We start from the raw sequence: 12600 nt of genomic DNA, 5'->3' as shown, positions 1-12600 counted from the left end.
ACAGCTGTAGAATTTAGTCCAATACTCTTTCTCCAACTAGTGACAGGATCATATGGCTTTTGCCTTTCCTCTGTTTAAATGATGACTTTTGGGGGTGGATCTTCCAATGCTGAACCAACACTGCCATCCCTATAACAAAACCACTTTCTACATCCTGCCAGATCTGACTTCCAACAGTTTGTTTTGTTAAACAAATTTCTATCTATGTTCATACTTTTTTCTTCTATTATCTTTATCCAGTTTTAGGATTAGCACAATGTTGAGTTCCTCAAATGAGGGGAGAAGTGTTCCTTCTTTTTTCTGCTTTATTTTTTGATATAATTTATCAGTTAAAATGGTTATGAGCCTGTTGTCATATAGGTAGGTTTTCAAGGTAGGAATATACTTTCTTTAATAGGTGCTATTCAAATTTTATATTTCCTCCAGAGTTAGTTTCGTTAATTTGTCTTCTAAGTTACTTCTTAGAAGTTGTCAAATTTATTTCAAAAAAGATTTTTGTAATATGCTTTCTATATCCTTTTAAATTCTGTAAAATCTGTGGTAATGTCTCCTAGATCTTAATATTATAATTTTAAAAATGTATAACTGATATTGTGTACAGGAAGGAAAGGTCTAAAAGAGCAGGGGAATTGGGAGGGGTAGGGGAAGGGAAAAAAGGGAAAGGAAAAAATATGAGAAGGGGAAAAAAATGGAAACAAGGTCTTTGCAAGTAGGGAAGGGTGGAGGGGGTGAAGGGAGGGCAAGGGAAGGGGAAATAAAATGAGAATCAAGATACTCATGTAATGGTACAAGATCCCAATGATGAATGTAACTGTATGTATACCTAAAATGTACCAATAAAGTTAATGGGGGAAAAACAAGAAGTAAAAGCAGCAAATAAACATATGAAAAAATGTTCAACATCACTGGTCATTCAAGAGATGCAGATGAAAACAACACTGAGATTCTAACTCACCCCAGAAAGAATGGCTGCTTTCAAGAAATCAACCAGTAACAAATGCTGGTGGGGGTGTGGAGAGAAAGGAACCTTCTCCATTGCTGGTGGGAGTGCAGACTGGTGCAACCACTGTGGAAATCAGTATGGAGATAATTCAAAGAACTAGGGCTGGAGGTCCCATTTGACCCAGCTATTCCCCTGCTGGATATTTTCCCAAAAGAATTGAAAGAATCATACCACAGAGATATATGTGTCCCCATGTTTATTGAGGCACCGTTTGTAATAGCTAAAGCCCAAGTGCCCATCAACTGGAAACTGGACATAGAAGATGTGGCTTTTTAATAAACTGGAGTACTACTCTGCCATAAAGAACGAGAAACTAGAGTCATTTATAGCTAAATGGATGCATATTAAGGCCATGCTCTTAAGTGAAATAAATAGGATTCACATTTGTAAGTACCAAATAGTTTCTCTAGTGTGAGAAAATGAGAGTGTAAATAAGGATTAAAAGGATTAATAACTAATAATTGATACTTTGAAACAGGAAAAGGTCCAGAGGGGTAGGGATGGTGGGAGGAGATGGGGAAAGGAAAGAATGGAAAGGAAAAATTGTGAGGAAAAAAAAATGGAAACGAAGTATGTAAATAGGGAAGGGTGGAGGGGTGAAGGCCGCACAGGTAATGGGGAAAAAATAAGAACTAAGATAGATCATGCACAGATACAAGCACCCAGTGATAAATGTAAATGTATTGTATACCTAACATGTACCAATAAAAGAATTTAAGCAAATAAATAAATAAATAAATAAATAAAATAAAAACATGAGACAGAGTGGACTCAATCTTATATAATATCACCTGATAAAAACACAGTTGCTCGATATTAATAAGTGCACGTTGACCCTAAAGAAACTCAAAGTCATGTAACCAAAGAAAGCTCCTCTTACACATTTCATGATGCTGCAGAAGGTGACACCATGAGAAAACCCTAGAAAGTCAGGCAGCACCGTGGTGGCAGGACAGCCAGGCCCCAGACAACAGAACTTTAAGGCGGAGGTGGCGGCTAATTCACATGAGACACTCTCATGTCTAAGCCAAGAAAAGCCACCTATAAGGCAGACTGCAGATCAGCAGCAGCGGGAGGGCAGAGGAGAGAGGGAGGGCAGAGGGGACCAGCAGACACCGTGTGCTTGTGCTGCAGTGTCCCCCGAACCCTTGATAAGCACAATGAAACACCTGAGAATAAAAATAAAATATTGAAAGGGAAGTTCTGCTTGCATTTTCTTTCCCACATATCATTTGAAGAAAGTAAAATAGGGGTCAACTGAAAAATGCGATCACAGTACGCCAGCTTCCCAGCTGCCACCCTGAGCCATGTGGAGGACCAAGCCCAGTCACCCCTGCAATATGAGGCCCTGTGACGAGGGACTGAGGTGTCTTCAAACAGTACAAATACCCGCTGAGAATGGCAAACGTTTATTTCCATAAAATTGCCTTTATCACAAATTTAAAATCTGGAGGAGTCCTCCCCACAAAGACTTCATAAATACAGAAGGAAGACCAAGTTTTCATTTTAAAAGGTCATTCTAAAAGTGCTCAGAGGTGATCCCTGTAGACATTTGTCCAACATCTGAGGAGCAGTGAAAACTTGACGCAGCCAGGGTTGCTAAGACCACTTCATGGCCCCAGAATTAGAGTTTAAATGCCTCCACGTAGTAGGAAGTAGTAAAATTTCTATGGCCCAGCAAGGGACAACTGCCCCTGGAAGGAAAGAAAAGAAATAATCACATGATACCGACGAGTCACCATTATATCCTCAAAGAACTATTGAGGCTCAACAACTCAAGAATACAGGAGGGGAGGACAACAAATTTAAACACCTCTCTTTTTTTTGAAACAGGGACTTCCTAAGTCACTATGTTGCCCAGGCTGAGCTTGAACTGCCAATCCTCCTGCCTCAGCCTTCTAGAGAGCAGACATTATACCCATGTGCCACCTCACCCAGCATTTACATATGTTAAAGACTCAAGTGTAATAGTATATATATTATGTATATTCATATAGATGGAGCTACAAAGCATTTACTGAGCATTTATTAATAGAACATTTATCAATTTTACATGAGCACAGTGTCTCACATTTTGAATGCCCAGGGTCAGAAGAAAAATAAAGGGCTTTCCTTCTGGCATACTAAAGACTTTCTACTCTGAATAATTTCTACAGCTCATTTTAAAGACATTATAGGCATTTAATTCTTCCACAACAAAAAGGTGATTAAAAAGTTAGCAAGCATATCAATTATCATCTTCATAAAAATTCCCAAGTCCATGTATGTTTATGTTACAAACTCCACAGGTTTCTGTGAGGGCCTGGCTGGAACAGATTGATACCATAAAAGAGCGAGCAGGGCTACAATTGCAAATAGACTGTGTACACAATAGAAAAAATAAGAAATGCTCACAAAACATATCTAATAAACATAAAATGCATGTTTACAACTGTCCTGGCCTAAACTCATGCATGCACATGATCTACAAAGTGTGCTATGTGTCATCATTTCACCAATCCCTGGCCTGGTTTCATAAATGTAAGCATCTATGTTACTACATGAAAATTCTCTCACCGCGACAATGCACCTAGAAGTCTTCCTGGGTATTCCATTTCACCTGACAGCGACGACATCTGTCCTGCTCCCTCTTGTTTAAAGCTAGGATCTTTGGGTCTTACTATAAAGCTCATTGGCACCCTTCTGAAAAAAGAAAATATATGAGCTCTGTCTAAATCAAACTACTGGAAGTAGACAAGGAACTGAGGTGTAGGGATAGAAAGCAAATGACACGAGGGAATCCCAAATCAACTCACTTAGGCAAACAATGGCCACTCAGTTCACAGAAGACAGGAGAAATTTTAACAGAACGTTGTACAGTTTGTCATTATCCTAGAAATGACCTTGGAACCACAAGTTGATGTCACACAACTATCAAATATCAGAAACTCCTAACTTCTCTTTATTGCTCCTCAGCTCACCCATGTCTACCATGAATGATTACCATACAGCTTCCAGCTATTGGCCTGCGATTAAAGACTGAGGGCTCACAGAATTCTGCCCCCAGGAAGCCACACAAGGGTGGTAGAAGCCACCGCCTCAGTCAGGGAAAGCACCTGGGGCAGGCGACTTCCTGCCAAAGACCCATCTGCTCCTGCAGCTGACTCACACCAGAGAGGTGGGCGTCAGGAACAGGGAGAGCGGGCAGAGTGAAGACATCCTTCCCCAGCGTCGGTTGCGGCACAACTCAGTAATTTCCCCACCAGTGCTAGAGCTCTGGCGGTTGTTCCAGGAGGCAGTGAAGAAGGGAAGCATAGATTGTGCTGAACTTGTCCTCCCCCACCCTTTGGGCTCCAGATCAGCAGCACTGCAGAAAGGAAACCTAAACTTGAGGGCACGCTAGAGATAATGACTTGATGATGTGTGCCATGAAAAGGACTAGCGCTGTTAAAGAACAAGAAAAGCAGATTTCACCGAGCGCAGTTAGCCCATGGGATTAATCTGGAGTCACAGCTGGGTAACCCTGGGGCTCCCCAGGAGGCAGAATGCCCAGAATGCAGGTTGCAGTGAAATTCCCAGCACAGAGAGGACAGACAAGCACCGGGTGCTCACCCACAGCCCCCCAGGGACGGATCGCAGGCCAACCGCCTCAGCCTTCGGAGTAAGCAGCTTCCTCTGCTTCTCCATCTCACTCAAGAGCCGCTCTCCTGCAGAAATGTGTTGGTCACTAGCTAGTCTTGACTTTTATATCCATAAAATGTAGCCACAAACTGACTCGCTTCGTTCTAGCTTTAAAATTTCAGAGAAATACTAATTTTTTAAGCTCTTTTCTGAACCCCATGGGTGGATAGTTCTTATAAAACCTTAAAGAGTTTGCAGACTAGCTATGGGTGGGGCCAGAGGCGGAAGTGGGTAAAGAAAAAGAAGACCCCCAAAACGAAAGTTTACCAACAAATAACCTCTGATGGATTCTCTTCATTGACCAAATTTGAATAGTCAGATAGAAACTGAGCTTTTATTAAAGGAGCTAATCCACTCAATTAGAAAACACACTGACAGGATCCATTGAATATATTTTTAGATCTCTTCACTTAACTAAGCAGAATTCTGTAGATCAAATCGGCCCCAGTGATGAATCTCAGCATATTTTCTAACAATTTTACTTGGATCAGAACACCTGGCAGCCAAACATAACATTAGATAACCTTCAAATCAGCAGTCCACAACACTTACCTTGGAACAAAGCATGTTACGGGGAGGTAGACCGGAGGAAGATATAAATACCCGGAATTATATATGATTGCAGTTTCAATGAAAATACCTGATGGTTGTTCCTAATAATATAAAGAATATAAATTCAGTTATTATTATCTTTCAAATGCTTTCAAATTCAATTTTTAAAATGCAATACATGAAAGCAAGGCAACCCTCAATTTTAATTTACTATATAATACAATAAAATGAAAAAATGTCTACAGCAGACATTGATAGCTCACATGGGATCCGAGACTGCATTTTTTGGCTCTTTTCTCTGCACACACAAATTTCACTTTTCTCATTTAAGAATGAAGGTCTGGGGATGCCCTACCGAGGTCCTAAGTCGCGGGCAATGTGCCGGGTAGGCCGGCTGCAGACAGGCAGGTCTGCAGATGCCCTACTGAGGTCCTGAGTCAAGCAGAACATGCCCGGGCCCTGATGGCTTCACTGCTGAATTCTACAAGACATTTAGAGAGGAACTGCTGCCACTACTGTTTAAACTCTTCAATGAAATTGAAAGGGAAGCAATACTCCCAAATTCATTCCTGGAAGCAAGCATCACCTTGATTCACAAAGCAGAAAAAGACCCAACTGAAAAGGAGAACCATAGGCCAATCTCACTAATGAACATAGATGCAAAAATCCTCAGTAAGATACTGGCAAATAGAATGCAGAAGATCATTAAGAAGATCATACACCCTGATCAAGTGGGATTCATCCCAGGGATGCAGAGATGGTTCAACATATGCAAAATCAATGTAACACACTATATCAATAGAGCCAAGGACAAAAACCATATGATTATCACCATAGACCCAGGAAAAGCATTTGACAAAATCCAACATGCATTTATGATCAAAACCCTACAAAAGATTGGAATAGATGGTCTGTACCTCAAACTGATAGAAGCCATCTATGAAAAACCAACAGCCAATATCATACTAAATGGTCAAAAATTGAAATCCCTCACGCTAAAATCAGGAACAAGACAAGGATGTCCACTATCACCACTCTTGTTCAATATAGTTCTGCAAACATTAGACACAGCAATTAGGCAAGAGAAAGAAATAAAAGGAATAAAGATAGGAAATGAAGAAGTCAAATTGTCATTGTTTGCAGATGACATGATACTCTATATAGAAGACCTCAAGAACTCCACCAAAAGTCTTCTAGACTTAAGAACCAAATTCAGTCAAGTAGCTGGTTACAAGGTCAACACACAAAAATCAATAGCTTTCCTCTACACCAATAACAGACTCACTGAGAGAGAAATAGGGCAAATAATTCCTTTCACAATAGCATCCAAAAAACTGAAATACCTAGGAATCATCCTAACAAAAGAAATCAAAGACCTCTTCTCTGAAAACTATGGCACTCTGAAAAGAGAGATTGAAGATGATATCAGAAAATGGACAGACATCCCCTGCTCCTGGGTAGGAAGGATTAATATAGTGAAAATGGCCATCCTTCCAAAACTGCTATATAGATTTAATGCAATTCCAATTGAGATCCCAGCAGCATACTTCACGGACCTAGAGTAAACAATCCAAAAATTCATTTGAAACAAGAAGAGACCCAGAATAGCAAAAGCAATTCTAGGTAACAGAGACATGGCAGGGGGTATCACAATCCCCAACCTGCAAGTCTACTACAAAGATACTGTGATAAAAACAGCATGGTACTGGCAAAGAAACAGACTTGAGGACCAGTGGAACCGATAAGAAGATGCAGAAACAACGCCAGACACACTCAGCCATCTCATTTTCGATAAAGGAGCCAAACACCCTCACTGGAGGAAAAATAGCCTCTTTAATAAATGGTGCTGGAAAAATTGGGCTTCAACTTGCCAAAGATTAAAACTAGACCTATATCTCTCACCATGCACTAAACTAAAATCAAAATGGATTAAAGATCTAAATACTAAAATAGAAACTCTGAACCAGTTGGAACAGAGGTTAGGTAGAACCCTTGAAGACATCGGTGTAGGAAAAGATTTTATGAACAAAACCTCAGTTGCCCGTGAACTAGAACCAACAATCAACAAGTGGGATCTCTTCTTATTAAAAGGCTTCTGCACAGCAAGAGAAACCACCAGCAGTGTGAAGAGACAACCCACAATGTGGGAAAAATTCTTCACCTGCTCTTCCTCAGACAAAGGTCTACTATCTCAAATCTATAAAGAATTTTAAAAGATCAGACCTCCCAAATTTAAAGACTCAATCCGAAAATGGGCATCTGAAATGAACAGACATTTCTCACACAAAGAAGTAGAAATAGCAAATAAATACAAGAAAAAATGCTCAACATCACTGGTCATTCGAGAGATGCAAATGAAAACAATGATGAGATTCCACCTCACTCCAGAAAGAATGGCTGCTATCAGGAAAACAACCAATAACAAATGCTGGCAGGGCTGTGGGGAGAGAGAAACCCTGCTCCACTGCTGTTGGGAGTGTAGACTGGTGCAACCACTGTGGAAATCAGTATGGAGATACCTCAAAGAACTAGGACTGGAAGTCCCATTTGACCCCGCTATTCCACTGCTGGGGATCTTCCCCCAAAAATTAAAAGAATCATACCACAGTGATATATGTGTGCCCATGTTCAAGCAGCGCAGTTTATAATAGCTAAAACATGGAAACATCCCAAATGCCCATCAACTGGAGACTGAATAAAGAAAATGTGGTTTTTTTATAAAGTGGAGTACTACTCGGCCATAAAAAATGAGAAATTAGAGACATTTATAGCTAAGTGGATGCACATTGAGGCGATACTCTTAAGTGAAATAAATAGGACACAAATGTGTAAATACCAAATAGTTTCTCTGCTGTGAGAAACTGAAAGTGTAAATAAGGACTAAATGTATAATAGGTCATGTGAAATAGGAAGAAAAGGGGCAAAGGGGAAGGAAGTGGGAGGGCTAGGGGAAAGGATAGAAGGGAATGGGATTAATATGAGAAAATGGAAAAATAGGAACAAAATCTTTGTAAATAAGGAGGACTGGAGGGGTTGAAGGGAGGGCTGGGCAAGGGTGAAAAATAAGAACCAAGAGAGACTATGTAAAGGTGCAAATTTCCAATGATGAATGTCATTATATTGTATACCTAAAATGTACCAATGATTAGAATGAATAATTAATAAGGCAAAATAGGAAGAAAAGGTCCAAAGGGGTAGGGGTAGTGGGAGGGGCAGGGTAAAGGAAAGAAGGGAAAGGAAAAATGCTGAGAAATGGATAAAATGGAAATAAAGTCTTTGTAAATAGGGAAGGGTGCAGGGGGTGAAGGGAGGGCTAGGAATGGGGAAAAAATAAGAACCAAGATGCATCATGTAAAGGTACAATTCCCAATGAGAAATGTAATTGTGTTGTATACCTACAATGTACCAATAAAAGAATTTAATACAAAAAAAAAAACAGCATTGAACTCTTCCAAGCATTGAGACATGGTCGATATTTGCATACAATTCATCTTTATTTCTACCGTTTAGCATCAATGAAACGTGGTAGGCAAGAATGCTTGTTAGTACCTCAGATTATCCAAAAGCCCATAAAATGTCCACAGTAAGACCTTTTAGGGTGAGCATTATACAGGACAATACTATGCATTAAAGACATTCAATTTAACTGGAGTTCTGACAAACAGGAAAGCGAGAGTCCGGGGACAATCTGATTTGAGGAACAGGTGGGTAATAGAACTCAAGTCACATTATCAAATACCTATTCCTCTTCCCACCTTTACAACTATACATCTTGCGCTTTCTGAGTTTCCTCTTTTTTAGGCAGTTTCTTCTTTCCTGGGTGCTTACTGGAAACCTCAATAACTATCTGCTTAGAATTGCTTATTTGTAGTCTCAATTAAAAAGCATGAGTCTTGCCGAGGATTTAGTTCAGTGGTTTCGCTGCCTGCTGCGCAAGCGCAAGGACTCGAGTTCGATCACCAGTACCAAAAAAAAAAAAGCATAAGCCTCTTTCCCTAGACATCCCAGAAAAAGCCCTACATAGTTTTCACTTGATTTAGCATGATTTTGTGAAGTGAAAATTGGCATAGCTTTTTCACATACTTACCAAATATTTGAGTCCCTGCATCTTACTAATCAGCCTTTCCATGTGGCAGCTGAGTCGACTCTATGCTAAATTGAATGCTTGCCACCCATTTGACATTATTTTAGGTACTAGAGACAGAGCATTAAAAATCCAGTGGGGCCATGTGCCTGAAGCCAGGAATCTAATCCATGCAGCAAATCATCTGTACCAGTGTAGGCAAGATATGCTTCCAAAAGAGAAAATCATGCTGCCATTACTGAATAGAGCAACAAATTCACTTAAAGAAAAAAAGTTTTCTGGTATCAGGAAAGATTGATTCCTCTTATTAATACAGTAGTAATATAACCAGAAAAGCCCTGTGTAAATTGAAATTTTAGGTAAACAACAAGAAAGGAATGGGAGATTGAAAATCTATTTAACAATAAATGAGTCCCTTAAATTAGATTTCACCAGGGAGAGGGAGGGGAAAGGGAAGGGAGAAGGTGATTAGTTTATATTACTTGAGGTAAACATAATAGCTCAGTTGTCTTTGTTGTTTTGTGGCCCTAAAGCAAAGAATGCATTATTTGTTGGAATAATAAGTTCTCTTACATAGACCCTGATGCCACATGAAGATAAAGGATACTTGAAGTCAAAGAACTCAGACAGCATGATGGAGACTGGGCAGCCATCTCCCAGAATAAGCTCGTGTGGCTGGATTTGCAGGTCATCCACCAGAGGCCATCGATCCAGTCTAACCATGAGCCATATTGGGGTACACCTGGCTGCCACTGTTGAGAGGATAAAAAAGGGAAGCTATCAACAATACATGTGCCCTAAACAACAGCTCCAACAACTTTCAATCACTTCATCGATCTGATTGCCAGATACAGAGTGACAATGTTTTGTTCCTGTGTATTTTCCCACAGTGAAATCTTGAGTCAATTGTTTCATTTCTATGTGGCTCCATTTCCTCAATAGAGGGTGAAAAAATCAGATATTTCCTGAGAAGCTGTGAGCCAAAGATCTCTCTGGCTTTTTAGAAATCATTCCAACTTTACCAACATGTCTCATGAACACATTTCAAACTATTCCCAAGCCTAGCAGATCTGGTTCTTTAAAATAGAAGGGGAAGCTTTGGTACTGGTTGCACACAACTGGAAAATGTATCCTGGGCTTCCATTAAAAAATTTATTTTGAGTTAAAATATTTGGGCTTATTTACCCTAACCCTGACCGTTTTGTTAGGTGAAAGTAAAGAACAATAATATAAACAATATTGCAATTACTTCAGGGATAACTTTCTTATAATTGCTAACAAATTGATTTTGAGTCTTCTTTGATTCTCATCAAAAATCTATAAAGTCATATTATCCCATATAAAGTATGGGATAAGCTTAATATCACATAGCTGCTAAATGGCAAAGCAGGATGAAAAACTTACACAAAAATGTATTCAGAGGACTGGGGATTTAGCTCAGTGGTGCCACACCTGCCTGGTAAGCACAAGGTCCTGAGTTCGATCCCCAGTATCAAAAAAAAAATCTACTCAAAGTCTCAATTCTAGAAAGGCATCATTTACAATTGAACCCAGCAGCCCACCACTGTGCCAGCATCACTGCACATGGACAGAACTTGCAGGCACTCATGAGCTACCTTCCCTCCAGATTCCTGGCCGTCTCTCCTGATTTTGCAAATCAACACAAGTATTTATTTCATAGTCTGAAAAGTGACAAGCCAGTCTCTCTAGACAAAAGAAAATATAGACCTGGAAATATTTTACAAGTAAGGAAAGCCAAAGAGATTCTTGAAATCAGCTTATTGGATAGATCCAAGAGAAAGTCCCATGGTGAAGGTGGATGGATCAAGCTATATCTCACTGCAACCTGGCAGTCATTAGGAAATGGCAAGTGGTCACCAGATGCAAAAACAAACCCCCAAAGTCAACAGTGTTACTTAGAAAGGCACCCTCAGTGCTTATAATTGCCACCTTTAGAAGTCCCTCTTTTCCTTACAGTTGGCATGAACATGCTTCAACTGGAAAAGCATGAAGAGCCCTCCTAGCATGCCTAAGACCTTCATCATTGCTTCAGACCTCAGCCCAAGGGATGACCGGAAGCAGGAACTCAAGGTAAGTGGCCTCTGAAGGTATTTATAAACCTTCTCCCTCCTCAGCTGTAGGTGATGGTTTATTCTGGAAGGCACTAAGCCCTTAGCAGTTTCTCCTCTTCCCAGCTGAAGTTACAATTACAAGTCAGCACATCAGGAGGGGAATGTGAAAAGGAGATGTAAACTGACCTTCACCCCACAGCCCTTTCCCCAAGCCTATGGATGTGTCTGAAATGGAGTCTTGCATATTTGACACATGATGTTAAGGGCAGGGTTTTGAAGGATGATTGCATCATCCACAAATTGGCGGGAGATGATGCAAATCATTTCCCTCTGTGGTGCTGCCCCACCTCCCAGCAGGGATCTGGATCCTGTAAGCCCAGGCCGAGACATATCAACTCATTCTTATAACCAGCTGCAGGAGGTTCTGGCTCAGGCCAACAAACCATGCACCTGTGTTCTAAAGCTTTGGGGAAGCATTGCTTTCTGGTTTGATTTAGCTTTCCCAAAAGGCCTTCTTTATGGATGTGCCTTTACCCAGGGTACAGAAGACAGGTTCTCTGAGTGTATGTTTGGATGATCCAACCTAGAAATAAAAATCATGAAGAAAAAGGGATAACTCTGCCATCTGGCTCCAATTTTAGAAGCAACCAGCCTCTAGAAACCCTATCTCAAAAGCAAAAGCCTAATAATTTATCCTTAGAAATCGCATGGTATGTCACCTATGTTGCCTAAGCTTCTAAATGTGGCATGATTGTGAGTGAATATTGTCAACTTTACCTACACAGATCTTCAGTATTGTGAACTGATGTGACAAAGAACACACAAAAAATTCCAACTGTGAACATCAGAAACGTCAAGAGAAAGTCTTCTCTACTAAACATTTTTATTACATTGCACATTCTTTAAAACTAATAGGATCTGTTGTGTAGTATCTGTTGCTTAACATATTTGGGATTGAAGACTCCACAGCAGGTTAAATTTACATGGACTAGTCAGTGGCTTTTATCCGATGATACCATTCTGTTTTCTTAATTATTCGAGAGGTGAACATACTCTTACTTTAAATAGCTAAAAATATAGAAGTACATAAAATAATAATGAAATTTCTAATTCCAGTTTCTTTCCTCCTCTGTTCTAGCAACTGCTAGAAGTTTTTATAGAGGTTAGATTCATAGAAAATTAAGCATTTTAAAGTATTCAATCCAGTGGCATTTGGTGCATTTACATAT

The 12600-nt window shown here is 40.0% G+C and overlaps 1 protein-coding gene across 1 annotated transcript; it reads right to left on the bottom strand.

The window, feature by feature from the left end:
• Positions 1–2070: 2070 nt before the first annotated feature.
• On the bottom strand, positions 2071–11464 carry LOC147820771 (oocyte-secreted protein 4A-like). The gene is made up of 5 exons (XM_087203599.1): positions 11275–11464; positions 9873–10051; positions 5216–5316; positions 3560–3685; positions 2071–2697 (listed from the first exon to the last, which is right to left on the bottom strand). The coding sequence occupies exons 1-5, from the start codon at positions 11342–11344 to the stop codon at positions 2628–2630; spliced, it is 546 nt and encodes a 181-aa protein (XP_087059725.1). The 5' UTR covers positions 11345–11464; the 3' UTR covers positions 2071–2627.
• Positions 11465–12600: the final 1136 nt, after the last annotated feature.

This window comes from Heterocephalus glaber, unplaced genomic scaffold (assembly GCF_053883595.1).
Source record: "Heterocephalus glaber isolate CG9 unplaced genomic scaffold, H.glaber_assembly_v1.0 deba00001805, whole genome shotgun sequence".
In the NCBI taxonomy this organism is placed as follows: domain Eukaryota; kingdom Metazoa; phylum Chordata; class Mammalia; order Rodentia; family Bathyergidae; genus Heterocephalus; species Heterocephalus glaber.
Note: the sequence above shows the minus strand (reverse complement) of the source record. Positions and strands in the feature narration are given on the sequence as shown.

Coding starts and splice junctions, on each gene's coding strand:
- LOC147820771 (XM_087203599.1), bottom strand. CDS start 11,344: ATGATGAAGGTCTTAGGCATGCTAGGAGGGCTCTTCATGCTTTTCCAG. Junction 10,052..11,274: donor GAAGCATGTTCATGCCAACT/GTAAGGAAAAGA, acceptor TCCTCTCAACAG/TGGCAGCCAGGTGTACCCCA. Junction 3,686..5,215: donor GTAACATGCTTTGTTCCAAG/GTAAGTGTTGTG, acceptor TTCTTTTTTCAG/AAGGGTGCCAATGAGCTTTA.